Genomic DNA, 17,861 nt, shown 5'->3' with positions numbered 1-17,861 from the left:
GCAACAGAGAGTCAGTAGTGGGGATGGTGGGGCAAAAAACCCTGGGCCCAAGCACACATGCATATTGTATAAAGGTGCAAAGCCCTTCTTTAGCACCCTATGAAACATAAATGTGCAGAGTTTTTAAAAAACTGGGCAACAGCCCCCCACCCGCAACTCCCAAGCCTCCCCCGATCAGTCAAAACAAAAGGGGAAGGGGGCAGGAGATCTGTACCACGAGACGTCCCCTGTTCCCCTTCGACAGTGGCGGCAGCGGCGGCTGTCAGCAGCCCGGAGCCAGCCTGGTAGTTGGGTCTGGCTGGCTTCAGGAGCTGCTCGCTGCCCACTGCTGTGGCGCCCGCCATTTTTCCTCACTGGAAGTTCCAGCTGGCAAGGAAAAATGACGGGCGCCACGGCAGCGGGCATTGAGCAACTCCTGAAGGCAGCCAGAGGTGAGGCTGCCGCTGTCACGTTTCCTGGGGACAGATTCTCTCTCTCTCTCTCTCTCTCTCTCTCTCTCTCTCTTTCTCAATTTCCATTGTGTATTACTAGACTGCTTTCTAATACCCATTGGCCACAATCCAGAGACTGACAATGTGATAATCATCTACTTTGCAAATGCTAAGAGACCACAGGATCAAAGGCTGTATCTTACACATACAGCAGAATGTTTTGGTAGAGTGAACTGTACCTGAAGGTGCTGCTGTGCAATGCCAGGTCAATGATTCATAAGACCACTGCCATCCATGACTTGATCATGGATGGAGGACTTGACCTGGCATGTGTAACAGAGACTTGGTTGGATGAAGCAGATGGGCCTGTTCTTGCCACTGTTTGTCCACCAGGTTTCTCTTACGCACAGCAACCCAGATCATGTGGGCGGGGAGGGGGCGTTGCAGTGATTTTTAGGAAGTCATTAGTTTGCACCAGACGTCCTATTGGGAAGACCCAGATTTCCGAGTGCATGTTCTGGAAGTTGGGCAATAGGGGCAGTACAGGATTCCTTTTGGTGTACCGACCTCCCCGCTGCACCAAGCATTCCCTGCCCAAGCTGCTTCAGGTTGTGGCGGATGTTCTCCTGGAGACACCTAGCTTGGTCGTCCTAGGGGATTTTAACATCCATGCCGACACGACCTTACAAGGGGCCGCTCAGGACTTCGTGGAAAGCATGGCCTCCATGGGGCTGTCCCTGAATAAGTCTGGCCCAACCCATAGCCACGGACATGCCTTGGACCTGGTGTTTACCTCTATGGATGTTGGTGATCTGACACTAAGTAAAAGTGAAACAAAAGAAGTGCCATGCTCAGACCACTTCCTGGTGCAACTGGACTTCACTGCGACCCATCCCCTCTGCAGGGAGGTGGGACCAATTCGGATGGTCCGCCCCCGCCACTTAATGGATCCAAAGGGTTACCAGAGAGTGGTAGGGGATGCTTTATCCCATGTTGATGGCCTTTCAGCCGATTCCCAGGTGGCCCGCTGGAATGTGGAGTTAACCAGGGCTATTGACTGTTTGGCTCCGAAGCGCCCTCTCCGATTGCATGGAGCCCGGAGAGCCCCGTGGTTTTCCACGGATCTGAGGGCAATGAAACAATCGTTGAGACGGCTAGAGCGCCGGTGGCGGATAACTCACTCTGAATCTGACCGGACACAGGTTAGAGATCAACGTCGAGCCTACCAAGTGGCAATAGCGACAGCGAAGAAGACTTTCTTCACCGCCTCTATTGAATCTGCAGAAAACAGCAGCAGGAGACTTTTTCAGGTGGTTCACAATTTAGCGGAACCACCTGTAACATCGGGGCCCAGTACGGGCCACATGTTCTCCTGCAATGATTTTGCAAAGTTTTTTGCAGATAAAATCGCTCAGATTCGGGAAGAAGTAGACTCCACCGTGGCAGCAGGGCCGGGGCGGGAGAGTGCTAGAGTTCTGTCTAGTCAAGTTGAGTGGGATCAATTCCAATCTGTTACCTCCGAGGATGTGGACAGGCTGCTTGGACGAGTGAAACCAACCACCTGTCTCCTGGATCCTTGCCCATCCTGGCTTAGAAAAGCTAGCCGGGAAGGACTGGGCGATGGGCTTCGTGGGGTGGTGAATGCTTCCCTCCGTGAGGGAGCCTTCCCAGACCCACTGAAAGAGGCGGTTATTAAACCGCTTCTTAAAAAACCATCTTTAGATGCGGCCACGATGGCCAACTATTGCCCAGTCTCAAATCTTCCATTCTTGGGCAAGGTTATTGAGCGAGCGGTTGCCGAACAACTCCAGGCACGCCTGGAAGAAGCGGACCATTTGGATCCCTTCCAGTCGGGATTCAGGCCTCATCATGGGAATGAAACTGCCTTGGTCGCACTGGTTGATGATCTCCGGCGGGCTAGGGACAAAGGTGAGAGCTGTTTCCTAGTTCTGCTGGATCTCTCTCATTCGATACCATCGACCATAACATCCTTCTGGACCATCTTGAGGGGCTGGGAGCTGGGGGCACTGTCATACAGTGGTTCCGCTCCTTCCTCCTGGGCTGTGTTCAGAAAGTGGTGGTGGGGGAATGAGTGTTCAGACCCCTGGGCTCTCACTTGTGGGGTGCCTCAGGGTTCTGTCCTCTCCCCCATGCTTTTCAACATTTACATGCAGCCGCTGGGAGAGATCATCAGGAGGTTTGGGCTGGGTGTTCATCAGTACGCGGATGATACCCAGCTCTACCTCTCTTTTAAATCAGAACCAGTGAGGGCGGTGAAGGTCCTGTGTGAGTGTCTGGAGGCAGTTGGAGGATGGATGGTGGCTAACAGATTGAGGTTGAATCCTGACAAGACAGAAGTACTGTTTTTGGGGGACAGGAGGCAGGCAGGTGTGGAGGATTCCCTGGTCCTGAATGGGGTAACTGTGCCCCTGAAGGACCAGGTGCGCAGCCTGGGAGTCATTTTGGACTCACAGCTGTCCATGGAGGCACAGGTCAAATCTGTGTCCAGGGCAGCTGTTTACCAGCTCCATCTGGTACGTAGGCTGAGACCCTATCTGCCTGCAGACTGTCTCGCCAGAGTGGTGCATTCTCTGGTTATCTCCCGCTTGGACTACTGCAATGCACTCTACGTGGGGCTACCTTTGAAGGTGACTCAGAAACTACAACTAATCCAGAATGCAGCAGCTAGACTGGTGACTGGGGGCGGCCGCCGAGAACATATAACACCGGTCTTGAAAGACCTACATTGGCTCCCAGTACGTTTCCGAGCACAATTCAAAGTGTTGGTGCTGACCTTTAAAGCCCTAAACGGCCTCGGTCCAGTATACCTGAAGGAGCGTCTCCACCCCCATCATTCTGCCCGGACGCTGAGGTCCAGCGCCGAGGGCCTTCTGGCGGTTCCCTCACTGCGAGAAGCAAAGCTACAGGGAACCAGGCAGAGGGCCTTCTCGGTAGTGGCGCCCGCCCTGTGGAACACCCTTCCAGCAGATGTCAAAGCGATAAACAACTACCTGACATTCAGAAGACGGCAGCCCTGTTCAGGGAAGTTTTTAACGTGTGATATTTTACTGTATTTTTGGTTTCTATGGAAGCCGCCCAGAGTGTCTGGGGAGGCCCAGCCAGATGGGCGGGGTATACATAATAAATTATTATTATTATTACCGATTCCAGTTTGTAGATCAATCACATTCTGAATGTTCCCTTCTGTTAAACACTCCCTACTAATAGAAGGTAAGCATGACAGGGAGTAGATTGTAGCCAAACGATTTGCCTGATATGACTTTCTATTTTCATTGACTTTGGGAATTAAAAAAACATACAGTGAGAGCATGTGGTACCACCCATATGAATCAGAACAATTTAACACAGCGTATCTATATCAGAACAATCTATATCAGCGTATCTATCAGAACAATTTAACACAGCGTATCTCAGGGGACGCAGGTGGCGCTGTGGGTAAAACCTTAGCACCTAGGACTTGCCGATTGCATAGTCGGCGGTTCGAATCCCCGCAGCGGGGTGCGCTCCCGCTGCTCGGTCCCAGCGCCTGCCCATCTAGCAGTTCGAAAGCACCCCCGGGTGCAAGTAGATAAATAGGGACCCCTTACTAGTGGGAAGGTAAACGGTGTTTCCGTGTGCTGCTCTGGCTCGCCAGAGCAGCTTCGTCATGCTGGCCACGTGACCCGGAAGTGTCTTCGGACAGCGCTGGCTCCCGGCCTCTAGAGTGAGATGAGCGCACAACCCTAGAGTCTGTCAAGACTGGCCCGTACGGGCAGGGGTACCTTTACCTTTACCTATCTATATAATGCTATGGGGAGTCATCATATGGGGACTTGGAACACAGCATCATGGATAGCCTATGCAGAGCTCCGTTGGTTAGAGTGTGGCGCTGATAACACCAAGGTTACAGGTTCGATCTCGGTGTTTAGTTCAAAATTAGTTTTCCGTTCTGCTGATACACATTCGACGCATGGAATGCCTCCACAAGAGTGAAAGAGGAAAGAGGCACCAAGGAGAGGGATTAATTACGTTGAAAAGTTGAAAAGTTACATAAGCTGGGACATGATCTGACACTGCACTCACTGCACACACCAAGAACCCGATGGGACCTAAAAAGTGATACAAAGATGTTGTTGCAAGTGTGGATAGCATGGCGATAAGGGCAGAACATGTAATTTTTCCGGCACAGAAAGAAATTGGGGGCACCGAGTCTCTGAGAAGACAACTGCAGGTCCATGGGGATTCCCTTGTATTTGCTGTTGGGATTTCAAGTTTCAAGTGTCTCTTCCCAGTTTTCTGGCGTCTTGGGGCAGCTGGCCTCTCTGAGGGAAAACAGATTGACTGCAACCTTCCATGCCATAAAAGGCACAGGCAGATTCCCTCTTGGAGCAGCAGAGGCAGCTTGGAAGAAGTCATGTCAGATTCATGAGCTGCACCGTAAACTCAGGTAAGTGCAGATGATTGCGTGAGATACAAAGCAGATGGGTTTTCCCTTGACTGACTTCAGAGATGTCTTTCACAGTCATGAGGCCATGAAAAGTTGGAGATGGTTATAAGCCTTGTCTATAGGAGCCTACGGGCTGCAAAACGAAGCACCTCAGCTTCAAGACGTCTTTTCACAAAAGGAGGAGATGGAGGGATCTTCAAGACGTCTTTTCACAAAAGGAGGAGATGGAGGGAGACCTCCATGCTGCTAACCCAATACTTAGAGGCGGATTTAGGGGAGCACAGGCAGTGCAGTCGCCTCGAGGGTTCTGCAGGAGACGCCACAACTGTTATTTAGAATGGAGTGTGAAAGGCAGAGAGGTGCCAGATTTCGGCATTGCACAGTCTGCCACCGAAATTTGAGACCCGAAGGTCTGCCACTGCAATACATTTAGTCATTTAGATATCTCATTTCCAATCCAGCAATGAAACTGTGATTGTTATTTCTGATTTTCAGGTGAGAAATTGAAAGAATATGAATGTGCCAAACGACATGCCCCAATCCTCAACAACAATACCTGGGAGTCTCTTTGACACCCCTCAACAAATAATAATGCTAATAACTAATACGTTTAAAAATGATATTCACAATGGTTGGAAAGGGGAGACTGTTGGGAATTGAAATTCATGAGAGGGTTAGGGTTGTATTTGGCCAAGGTAGAAGGATCATTCCAGACTTTCTATGAAAACATTCCCCTTTAGACTAAACTAAACAATTTAGTCCTGTTCAGAATAAGAGAGATAGATAAAACTTTATTCTCATTTGCCAATGGCCATAGCAACAGTAAAACATTACAGAATATGCAGAACAGGAAATTTGATATAAAAGCACAATTTAAAGTCCTGAATCAGCAGTCTGTTAGTGGCCCTTAATCTGATTGCCCCTGCTATGAACCTAGCAACCTTTGCTGTTACCTGCTCATTTTGATCTGATAGAAGAAAGGACATTGTGGCAGTGGCTGAGCGCCCTGGGATGGTTAGTGCGAGTGGGGTGATGATCTCGTTCCTCAGGTCTTTGTAGAGAGTACAGGACAGGAGAACGTGTCCAGCTGTTTTGGTGCTGCCATCTCCACAGGGGCAAGGAGGTTTCTCAGGCAGGATCTTTTGGAAACCGCAGATGGCAAAACATCCAGTCTTGCAAGTGTAAAAGCATGTCTGTATCTTGGAATAATATGTGCAGATATGGGGCCGGGGCCAGAGAATCAAAATGGAGAGGTGGAAACTGAACATACCACAGGCAGAATTTTCTTATAGTGGCCAGGTTGTTCTGATGCTCAATATCTTTTAGACATTGACCAATTAGACTGTTTGCTTTAGTGGGGCCCATAGTGGGTAGGTGTTGTGAGGATAGGTCACAAGAGTGAAGTTTTTGATAGACGGTTTTAAGCCAGGCATTTTATGGCAGTCTTGAAGTACTAGGGATAGTAAACCGGGGGGATTTGAGTTTAGGCGGAGCCAGAAATTAAAAGTTCTTTGCCAAGTCCGTACTTAAGGGAGACTTGCCTCCAGTCTCAACAATGCGTTTGGGACACGTGACGGTACAGAACAAATCTACCTTAGAAACTTTGATTGCCTGTTCAGAATGTCAATATAAGCTTTACAGAATCTGTAAAATCATTTCAGAACCTCTAATATTCATATCAATTTTCTGGCTCCTTAGAATCTTTCTAAGACGAAAAACATCGGGGAATGATGTCCTCCATCACCAGATTCAATGAGAGCCTTGTGAGCCACCAAACCTTTGTCCTGATTGGCATTCCTGGGATGCAGGAGAAGAACTCTTGGGTGGCCTTCCCACTGTTTGTGCTCTACACCCTGACTCTGTTGGGAAACTTCACTATCCTCTATGTCATCAAGACTGACCCAAGCCTCCATGAGCCCATGTACTTCTTCCTTTGCCTGCTCGCCTGCTCCGATCTGGGCCTCTCCATGTCAACCATGCCAACAATGCTGAGCGTGTATTGGTTTGACTTCAGAGAAATCCCATTCAATGCCTGCATCAGCCAGATGTTCTTCATCCATACCTTTCAATGGATAGAGTCTGGCATTCTTGTGGCAATGGCATTTGATCGCTTGATTGCTATCCGTCATCCACTGAGATATAGATCACTTCTGCCAAATTCAGTAATTGTGAAAATAGGCATTGTCGTCTTGTCCAGAGGCCTTTGCGTTATTTTCCCAATCCCTTTTCTTATTAAACGGCTCCCTTTCTGCCGATCCAATGTCCTTTCTCACTCCTACTGTCTCCACCAAGATGCCATGAAGTTAGCCTGTGCAGACACAAGAGTCAACCTCTTGTATGGTTTGACAGTAGTTATTTCCTCTTTAGGGTTGGATGTTGTGAGCATTCTTGTGTCATACGCCCTGATTCTGAGGACTGTTTTGAGCATTGCCTCCCATCAAGAGTGCCTGAAGGCCCTGAACACCTGTGTGGCCCACATTTCTGCCATCTTGATTTTCTATGTGCCAATGATCGGCACCAGTATGGCGCATCGATTTGGGAGACACCTTTTCCCCATTGTCCACATGCTGATGGCCAACATTTTTGTTGCTGTCCCCCCACTTCTCAATCCTGTTGTGTACAGCATGAAGACCCAGCAGATCCGGGAAAGAATATGCAACGTTTTGCAATTAAAGAAAAGATGTTTCTTTCAAAGAAGGATTCTGTGATAAAGTGAAGAGAAAGGTATTTTATTTTTATGGACTGATGCATCCATCCCATGCTGCTTCCATATCTGTTTAATAGCTGGCCTTTGTCCTTTTTTAATAATGAAACTTCCTAAACAATTCTGCACACTTCAGACCTTGATTTTAGGGCAGAGAAGAAAGTGAGGGGGGGTCCTGTTTTCAGTGCCCAAGAGGGTTCAAGTGGCTCCACTCCCAGATGCAGGGTTCAGCCACAAAAGGAGTCCGGTCACAGCACTCCGGCCACCTCTCAACTGGCTTCTTGCAATGTGTTCTATGAGGGGTTAACCTTCAGCACAGTCCAGAAGTTGCAGCTGATTCCAAATTCAGCTGCATGCATTGTAAGTGGTGCTGCAGGGAGGGAACATGGAACACCAATCCTATGGGAACTGCTTGTTAGCCTGATTGCTGACGGGCCCAATTCAATGTGTTAACTTTAATGTACAAAGCGCTAAACAGATTGGGTCCCAACTGTGGGATATGCAGCCACAGTGGTATCCTCCTTGAGCATCTGTCCGAGTGAGGGGTGGGTGGCCAAAACATTTCTCTTCCACCAGGTATTTGGCTGATTATCATCCTATACCCTTTTAAGTGTGTGTGTGGTTGGGTGTGTGTGTGTGTTATTGGTTTGTTTCTGTTTTTATTATGTATTTTTTGTACTTTATCTTTTTTTGTGAACCACTCTAGGATCTACAGATGAAATGTGCTATACAAATTTAATAAATAAAATAAAATAAAATAAAGCCAACATGCTTAAGTCTAATTACTGCACGAAGGGGTTAATACCATAGAGTAAACTATCCTGCTATGCCCACTTCCCCTCACCTTGGGAGTAACTAGGTAATCAAGCCTCAAACAGCATGGCTCTCACCAGCCTCTTTTGAGTTCCAATCATTTAGGAAGTTTCACAGCTTTGTAACTAAGCCAGGTTTTACTGCCTAGACAACCTTTTCAAGTTACAAGACAGGAGATTCCAACTGAACATCAGGAAGAACTTCTGAGGGTAAGAGCTGTTCAACTGTGGAATGGTCTCCCTGGGGAAATTATGGACTCTCCTTCTTTGAAGGTTTTAAAGCAGAGTTTGGATGGCCACCTGTTGTGGATGCTCTAGCTGAGATTGCTGCATTCCAGAGGTTGGGGCCAGTTAACCCTCAGGATCCCTTCCAACTCTCTCCTTCTTAATATATCATGTCTGCATCCCATCTCTCTGGTTTGATGGAAGATGGGAGCAGAGAGTGAACTCTTGAATGCCTCTGAGAGCAGAACTGCAGCTTCTTATGCAGAATCTGTGAAGATTTTCTAGTAATTGCTGTTGGGATTTCAGAGATGTCTTCCCACTGGGGTTCAGCTGTTTTCTGGCAGTTCAGAGGCAGGTTGGTTCCCTGCAGGAAAGCACTTTTTCTATCATGCTTAATGCCATAAAAAGCAGAGGCAGAGTCCATATAGGAACAGCAAAGGCAGGCTCAGTGTCCACTATGGGAGAACTCTTTTCAGGTTTATGGGTTGCCTATAGAGTCAGGTAAGTGCAAAGGTCTTCCCCAATCATGAAGCCATGAGATGATGGAGATGGTTTCTATTTGGTTCTGATTCTTTTAACAGGTTGTATTTTATAGTGTTTTAAGGCGGGGGAGCATATCTCAATCAGAGGCCTTTGCTTATTGGTATTTCAATATGATCAATATGGTATTTCAATTGATCAATATGATCATTAAGATCATAAGAGGAGACTGGGAGGTGGTATGATGGCCATCTTCAGATACCTGAAGGGCTGCCACATGGAAGATGGAGCAAGCTTGTTTTCTGCTGCTTCAGAGGGTGAGATCCGGATGGATGGATTCAAATGACAAGAAAGAAGATTCTGGTTAAACATCTTGAAGAACTTCCTTAGGGTAAGAGCTGTTCAGCAGTGGAACAGACTCCCTCACAAGATGGTGGGATCTCCTTTCTTGAAGGTTCTCAAGCAGAGGTTGCGTGGCCACCTGTCAGGGATTCTTTAGGTGGAACCACACCGAAAATGCTGCAATTCATCCTGCGCAGGCCAGAGAGAGGCTGGCATTTAATTTGATTTCATATTGGAAGGAGGTTTTGCACCATTCAGGAAAACAACTGGCTTCCTGAAACAGGAGCCCATACGTTGGAGTTGTATTGCTCTGCTCTTGGTTTTTTGTTGGGGGGGGGGGTGAGGTCCACTGTCCTGGGGTATTGAGGACAATGACAGCCATAAACAATGGTAAAACAATCTTCTACATTTTATTTATTCATTTGTCTCTTTGATTTCTGGTGCTGGGGTGGGCTACAACAATAAAATATACAATTACGAAGCGCATAGAACAATTTCAGCCATAAAACAAGAAAACTGTGGAAACAGTTGCAAACAGTTCCATATATAAAAGATTTTTTAAAATCCCAATATAAATACCATACAAACATTTAAGAACTATTCCATTTATAAAACTGGTAAAAGCAGTTCTAATGCAGTTGCAGACAGGGATTGAGACGTCCACTTGAAAGGCTTGTTGGAAAAGGAGGGTTTTCAGCAGGTGCAGGAAAGACAACAGAGACACCATCACACCAAAGGTCAGGTCCCTGCTTATATCAGTCAGTGCTCTGTCAACTGGGTCCAGAAGCCAATTCTTCCAGCCTTTCACAATCTTTTTACACTGGGTTAGATCCTTCTGCTCCATCTTTTCCACAGACGATTTTATGCCGCTCTTATTTTTATTTGGATATCTGCAGATGGTCAGTATTTCCTGAGAGTGAGTCAAACACACATCAAAGATTTAGGTTTACACATTTAAAGTAGATTAAATCCGCTTTTCCTTGCAGTTTGGGAGGTGCTGGAACTGAGTTGCTGCGACTTCCCCCTGGAAAAAAAGGCTTTGCTAAAGTATGATGCCTCTCACAAGAACAAGTGCACTCCCTGGTTTCCAGCTGATGAAATTTCACATTCTTAATTCCACAACCAGCTGAGAGCCATTTGGTGGAAAAGGAGAACGTTGGCCATCTTAGAGCCCCCAACCCCTGGGTTGCTCTTCCTCAGATAATTCTTGAAGCAGGGGCAATAATAAGCTTTAGATGCCTCTTAAACATGAAGGTTTCCTTGACCCTAACTCTTAATATGAATTGTTTCTTTTGTAAAGAGCTCAGTTTGTTATATCCTCTGCAAGAAAATCTGTTTTCGTTTTTCTATAAAAATGATAAATCAATCAATATTTCATCCCCTGATTTCAGTCTCTGGTCATATCCGGTCACATCCCTCTTGCCCACTGGGTAGGGCTGCAAAATGAAGGAGCTCAGTTTCAAGGTGTCTTCTCAAAAGAGAAAGAGGTGAGGTGAGACATGTGGCCTCTCCTTTGCTTTTACTGTTATGCACTCAGTCATTAAGGTATATCCTATCTTACTCAACAACTGAACTGTGATTCTTATGTCTACTTTGCAGATGAGAAACTGAGAGATGATGAATTTGCAAAAGTCACACTTTTTGACCTCCACAGCCAATATTCAGCAATAGCTCTTTGGGAGTCTCTTGGACTCAAAAACAGTATAGCTGCCCAGGCCACATATTGCAATGTCTAGTACTCAAGAATGATAATAATTTGGGGGTCTTTTTTACATAAAAAGGTATAAGTGATTTAGGCAATGAGTTAAATAATGAAATTCACACTGGTGGGAGTTGGAAGATTTGGGGGAATGGGTTTCAGTATAGAGTCTGGGTGTTGCTTAGCCAAGGAAGAAGGAGCATTCGGGACTGTTCTTCCTTCTTTGGAGGGTCTAACACAACATTTTGTGTAGGAGAAAACTAAGAAATTTGTGCCTGCTTAGAATAACATTAGAACCTTTACAAAATCTGTAAATTAATGCCAGAATCTCTAATATACAGATCAATTTTAGGACTTCTCCAAGTCCTTTCACGAAACGCTCTTTTGGAATGATGTCCTCCATCACCAGTTTCAACGAGAGCCTTGTGAGCCACCAAACCTTTGTCCTGATTGGCATCCCTGGGATGCAGGAGAAGAACTCTTGGATGGCCTTCCCATTGTTTGTGCTCTACGCCCTGACTCTGCTTGGGAACATCACGATCCTCTATGTCATCAAGACTGACCAAAGCCTCCATGAGCCCATGTACTTCTTCCTTTGCCTGCTCGCCTGCTCCGATCTGGCCCTGTGCATGTCCACCATGCCAACAATTCTGGGAGTCTATTGGTTTGACTCCAGAGAAATCCCATTCAATGCTTGCATCAGCCAGATGTTCTTTATCCATGCATTACAAGCGATAGAGTCTGGCATTCTTGTGGCAATGGCATTTGATCGCTTGATTGCCATCCGTGATCCACTGAGATACAAATCACTTCTACCGAATTCAGTCATTGTAAAAATAGGAATAGCTATCTTGTCCAGAGGTTCCTGTGTCTGCTTCCCGTTCCCCTTTCTCATTAAACGGCTCCCTTTCTGCAGATCCAATGTCCTTTCTCACTCCTACTGTCTCCACCAAGATGCCATGAAATTAGCCTGCGCAGACACAAGAGTCAACATCATATATGGCTTGATTATAGTCATGTGCACTATAATGCTAGATGTTCTGATCATTCTTGTATCGTACATCCTGATCCTGAAGACAGTTTTGAGCATTGCTTCTCGAAAAGAGTGTCTGAAGGCTCTCAACACCTGTGTGGCCCACATTTCTGCCATCTTGATTTTCTACATCCCAATGATTGGCATCAGTGTGGCACATCGATATGGGAAGCATCTTTCCCCCATTGTCCACATGCTGATGGCCAACATATTTGTTGCTGTCCCACCACTTCTCAATCCCATTGTGTACAGTGTGAAGACCCAGCAGATTCGGCAAAGGATATGCAACATTTTGCAATTTAAAAAAAGATACAGTGGTACCTTGGGTTAAGTACTTAATTCGTTCCGGAGGTCCGTTCTTAACCTGAAACTGTTCTCAACCTGAAGCACTACTTTAGCTAATGGGGTCTCCTGCTGCCACTGCACCACTGGAGCCCGATTTCTGTTCTCATCCTGAAGCAAAGTTCTTAACCTGAGGTACTATTTCTGGGTTAGCGGAGTCTGTAACCTGAAGCATATGTAACCTGAAGTGTATGTAACCCAAAGTACCACTGTATATCTTTCGAAGAAGAATTCTGTGACAAAGGGAAGAGAAAATTGTTTTGTTCTTAGTAATAGATGGATTCATTGCATGCTGCTTTTGTATCCAATGAATAACTGATCTTCATCCTTTTTTCCATGTGTATTTTTGTTTGATGTCCTAAACAATTATGCACAGTATACACAAGCACACACAGAGACAGACACACAAAAATTTCCATACAAAGATTTGGGATTGCATTATCTTGTCAATTTTCATTCTGATAAGTTTTTTCCCCATGAAACAAAGGGCTTTCTCCATAATATTTATATCTATATCTGTATTGAGTTGCAAATTCACCTTTCTGAAAGGGTGGTGTCCCCTTCTTTGAATGGGGCAGAGAACCGAAGAATGTAAATGGAACTCTCCAGGAAAACTGCACCAGGGAAATGGATTCTGTTACTTATAGCTCTGTTTGGGTTATATCATACTTTCTATGATGCTGAGCCTGTGCTGGACAGCAGAATACATTGTATGGATAGTTTTGTGATGTATCATTTGATGCTTGTGTTTTGATTTGAAGAGTTCTTCCAGTAAAAGTTTGAATAATATTTTAATGGGCCTGGACAAGGCTTCATTTCCAAAGGAGTCAGTTCTTCTGCTTCCAGTCGCTTCAGACTGCACAATATTAATATATGCAACAATTTCTACTTATGAGGCAGTCTGAGGGATGTTTTCTGTCTTTAATTGCCCAACTCACCCTTTTAACATTATGTAGAGCAGCCAGTAACTGGATGGTTAGGTGGGTAGAAAGCCTTCTAATCTGGTCCCAGGAAGTGAAGGTATTTCTTGATTTTCCTTCCTAGGTAAATAGACAAAAAAGAAAAAGATGACTAGCCCCATGTAGGAACATTTGTATAGCACATTAATAGCAAAGTAACACACGCAGAACTGTGTGTTTGCCTATTTGCTATCAAACCCAATTCAAGGTGTTCACTTTAACTTACAAAGCAGTTTTGAGCATTGCAGGTCAGTATATGGAAACATCACCGCTGCAGACAGCCAGATTGTTGACACAACATGATGCGCTTATGTGTGGGAAAGAAGATTTTCCCAGGATGTTCACAGGCTGGATAAGTCTTTGTGAAGAGTGTAACTTGAAACCTTCTACAGCTCTAGAGGGCAGGACCAGAACCAAAAAGTTCAAATTGCATGAAATTTAGACTAAACATAAGAAAGATGTTCTGACAGCAGTGCAGTGAGGGCTTCACTTGTCCAATGAATCCAGGTGAGAGATGGGTGGTGATGCAGCAGCAGCAGGAAAGATTGTTTCATACTCTCAGGTATTTGAGGCTGGTAAAATATTGATATGACCTCAAGTGACCTGTTAAGTTCTTTGCTTTGAAAGTAGGCAAAGTTTCGCTCTATGGTACACATTCCATTCTAATATTGTGTTTTTAAACACCTCCCTCTTGACTTTGCCTTTTAACTTGCTTTTTTCTCACCACCAATTCCCTCATTTTGGGGAAATGTCCTCTTCTGAAGTCAAATGTGACCATGTTGGGTTTCCCCCCGCGATGGGGTGAGCTCCCATTGCTCTGTCCCAGCTCCTGCCAACCTAGCAGTTTGAAAGCATGCCAAAAAGTACAAGTAGATAAATAGGTACTGCTGCGGCGGGAAGGTAATTGACGTTTCCGTACGTTCTGGCTTCTGTCATGGTGTCCCATTGTGCCAGAAGCAGTTTAGTCATGCTGGCCACATGACCCAGAAAGCTGTTTGCAGGCTCCCTCGGCCTGAAAGCGAGATGAGCACCGCAACCCCATTAGAGTGGACTTAACCAGGGGTCCTTTACCTTTTTGCATCCTAAGTGCTGCAAGCATCTAGAAACCATTTTTGTTAGAAAGCAAGGGGAGAAAGAACCAGGGGTCTCCTTGGACCACATCATAAAAAATTAGCAAATATGAGTTGGAGGAATCTCTGCTTGTACAGATTCTAGGCATGCAGTCTAATTTGCCTGTACCAAGCACAGCCCTTCATATGTCAAATGAGGAGGTTCACTCCAAGTGGTGGAACTACTCCAAGTCCACCCCCATCCCTACTTTGTTGCGATGTGTGTGCCTTCAAAACTTTTAGAGGTAGACCCCCCCCCCCAGGGTTGAATGGTTCAATCTTCCCTCAATTTCTCATGGCATAGATGGCTTCCATTCAAGCCAGCTCCCTTGGCAGCCCACCTTCACTCCACCCTCTTTTCTTCCTCCTCCCACCCCCCACAAAACTAGCCAAACATTTGTAATAAGGTCTAAAACTTGAGGCTCCCCAAGATCCTCAAGGAGGTGTGATATCTCAGCATGAAAGGTTGCTGGTAAGGAAGGGCATAGGTGTTGTTCCAGAAAGTATGGATTGGATAGGTTCACTTTTGAATGCAAACAGAATCAAATTTCTCCCCCTTTTGGGCACATCTCCTTTGTCTATCCTTATGAAAGAGAGGAACACACACAAGATCTCCAGAACGTCTGGCCCAGAGGTGACCTCCAGGACCTTGCCCAGGAGCTTTAGAGATTGCCGAGTAATTGCCACCAGGTTTTCGAGATCTCCTCCCCCTGAGACAAAGCAGTTTTCTGGCAGTTTTGAGACAGCCTCTTTCCCAGAGGGGAAACATTTCTTCCATAATTGTCAACACCATAAAAAGCACAGGGATGATCTCTCCTAGAACAGAAAAGGCAGGCTTAGTGTTTGCTGCTGCAGAAAACATGTCACATTGACCATGCCATAAAGTCAGGTATGTGCAAAGCCCTGTTTGAGATATAAACTTTTTGATCGGTTCCAGACAGATCTCTCACAGTATTGTGAAACGACAGAGCTTGTATCATTTAAGTATGGATAGCATAAGAACCTCAGAACAGCCCTGCAGAAACAGACCAAGCGTCCAGCTGGTCCCTGACCGTTTCATTTTTAAGTCTTTGCTTTAGAGCTCCGTGGATCTTTGGCATTTCTGCCAAAGAAGGTAGGCTTCCGAAAACCTTTTGAGAAATGGCAGAAAATCTGAATTTAATGGATATTTGGAGAAATAAACGTTTATTAGATAGGGAATTCACGTTTTATTCACATGTGCATGAAAGTAGTGCCAGAAATTATGCCATCTGGATATACAAAGAATTGGAATTAATAGTAAGAAAAATAGAAATAACACCAAGAACGTAATCGGACCATAACCCATTATTAATGGAGTCACTGGGTACTTCTAAATAGTAATATAAGAATAGTGTAACAACCTGTTCCCAGCAGGAGGAAGAATAATGTCAAAGAGGTCACCAAGTCCGCTCACAGCTAAATATATGCACCTGGGATGCCAGGTGGGTCCAACAGGAAAGATGTTTGTGGAAACTTCAGCTGTGGGGCCTAGATGCTTCAAAGGCAAGGTGTGTTTAGGGAACAATATTGTGGGTGGTCCCTCAAGAACAATTGGTTTGGGGATGTTTAGATTTATCAACTCCCAGTTCAGACTTACAGCCACTACACAAATCAGTGGTGGAGGGAGTGTCCCAGTTTCCCTTATGGTGCAATCAAACTGGCTTTAAGATCCATGAGCTACAGAAATGATGTTAAACTCTCATCAGGCTGCAGAACAGGGCAGAAGGAAAGCAGGGTTGTCCCACTGATTTGCTGAAAGACCAGCTCCCATCCGCTCTCCACAAGAGAGGCTGAGTAGACATCTCAACAGGCTGCCTCAGGTAGTAACTGCAAGAACTGTAGCTTTAAGTGTGGAATAGCTTCTTCTGCTTCCTTCCCCATGCATTTCTCTCTCACATAATTTTATATAGAAACTTAAGAGCAGAAACTCTCTCGCTAATGAACTTCAGAAGCCACTTTGGCAAAAAGGTGGATTAAAACTCTGTAAATAACAAACAAATAAATAAATCATAAAACTGACACTGTATGGGCTTAGAAGAGGGAATAATATGTCTGAGTTGGAATATTTCTTTTTCGAATGGGTTTTGAGGCTGTAATACAATGTTTGATGTTGGACTGAGTTGGAATATTGCTTTTTCGAATGGGTTTTGAGGCTGTAATACAATGTCTGATGTTGGACTAAACTAGGATAGAACCTGTAAAATAATACCAGATTTACAGATATCCATTTGACTTTTATTCCTTAATATCTTTCCAGCAAAAGCACTAGGTGAATCATGTCCTCCATCACCAGATTCAACGAGAGCCTTGTGAGCCACCAAACCTTTGTCTTGATTGGCATCCCTGGGATGCAAGAGAAGAACTCTTGGGTGGCCTTCCCACTGTTTGTGCTCTACACCCTGACTCTGTTGGGAAACTTCACTATCCTCTATGTCATCAAGACTGACCCAAGCCTCCATGAGCCCATGTACTTCTTCCTTTGCCTGCTCGCCTGCTCGGATCTGGGCCTCTGCATGTCAACCATGCCAACTATGCTGGGGGTCTATTGGTTTGACTCTGGGGAAATCCCATTAAATGCTTGCATCAGCCAGATGTTCTTTATCCATTCATTCCAATGGGCAGAGTCTGGCATTCTTGTGGCAATGGCTTTTGACCGGTTCATTGCCATCCGTGATCCCCTGAGATACAGATCCCGTCTTCCAAATATGTTAATTGCAAAAATCGGCATAGCTGTCTTTTCCAGAAGTTTCTGTATCTGTTTCCCACCCCCTTTTCTTCTTTCAAAGCTCCCTTTCTGCCGATCCAATGTCCTTTCTCATTCCTACTGTCTCCACCAAGATGCCATGAAGTTAGCCTGTGCAGATACAAGAGTCAACGTTTTGTATGGTTTGATAGCAATTATTTCCACTTTAGGCTTGGATGTATTCATCATTCTTGTATCATATGTCCTGATTCTGAAGACTGTTTTGAGCATTGCATCCCGAAAAGAGTGTCTGAAGGCTTTGAACACCTGTGTGGCCCACATTGCTGCCATTTTGATTTTCTATGTGCCAATGATTGGCATCAGTATGGCACATCGATTTGGGAGACACCTTTCCCCCATTATCCACATGCTGATGGCCAACATTTTTGTTACGGTCCCTCCACTTCTCAATCCTGTTGTGTATAGTGTGAAGACCCAGCAGATTCGACAGAGGTTATGCAACATTTTCCAGTTTAGAAAAAGTAGGGGTTGATATTTTTTTGAAATGCCTTTT

At 45.4% G+C, this 17,861-nt stretch overlaps 4 protein-coding genes across 4 annotated transcripts in view; 3 read left to right on the top strand and 1 right to left on the bottom strand.

Annotated features, from left to right (window-relative positions):
* Positions 1-17,861, bottom strand: part of LOC310843269 (uncharacterized protein) — a 217,324-nt gene that overhangs the window by 108,228 nt on the left and 91,235 nt on the right. The window lies entirely within an intron of this gene.
* LOC310843622 (olfactory receptor 51H1-like) lies at positions 6,606-7,586 on the top strand (the record flags this gene model as incomplete). Its single annotated transcript, XM_083737248.1, has 1 exon — positions 6,606-7,586. One exon carries the CDS (start codon positions 6,606-6,608, stop codon positions 7,584-7,586), a length of 981 nt encoding a protein of 326 aa, XP_083593374.1.
* On the top strand, positions 11,530-12,504 carry LOC310842832 (olfactory receptor 51H1-like; the record flags this gene model as incomplete). Its single annotated transcript, XM_083734972.1, has 1 exon — positions 11,530-12,504. One exon carries the CDS (start codon positions 11,530-11,532, stop codon positions 12,502-12,504), a length of 975 nt encoding a protein of 324 aa, XP_083591098.1.
* On the top strand, positions 16,881-17,840 carry LOC310844058 (olfactory receptor 51H1-like; the record flags this gene model as incomplete). Its single annotated transcript, XM_083737662.1, has 1 exon — positions 16,881-17,840. The coding sequence occupies one exon, from the start codon at positions 16,881-16,883 to the stop codon at positions 17,838-17,840; it is 960 nt and encodes a 319-aa protein (XP_083593788.1).

This window comes from Podarcis gaigeae (assembly GCF_964106915.1).
Source record: "Podarcis gaigeae genome assembly, chromosome: 4".
NCBI lineage: Eukaryota > Metazoa > Chordata > Lepidosauria > Squamata > Lacertidae > Podarcis > Podarcis gaigeae.
This window is presented reverse-complemented; position numbering and strand designations above follow the sequence as displayed.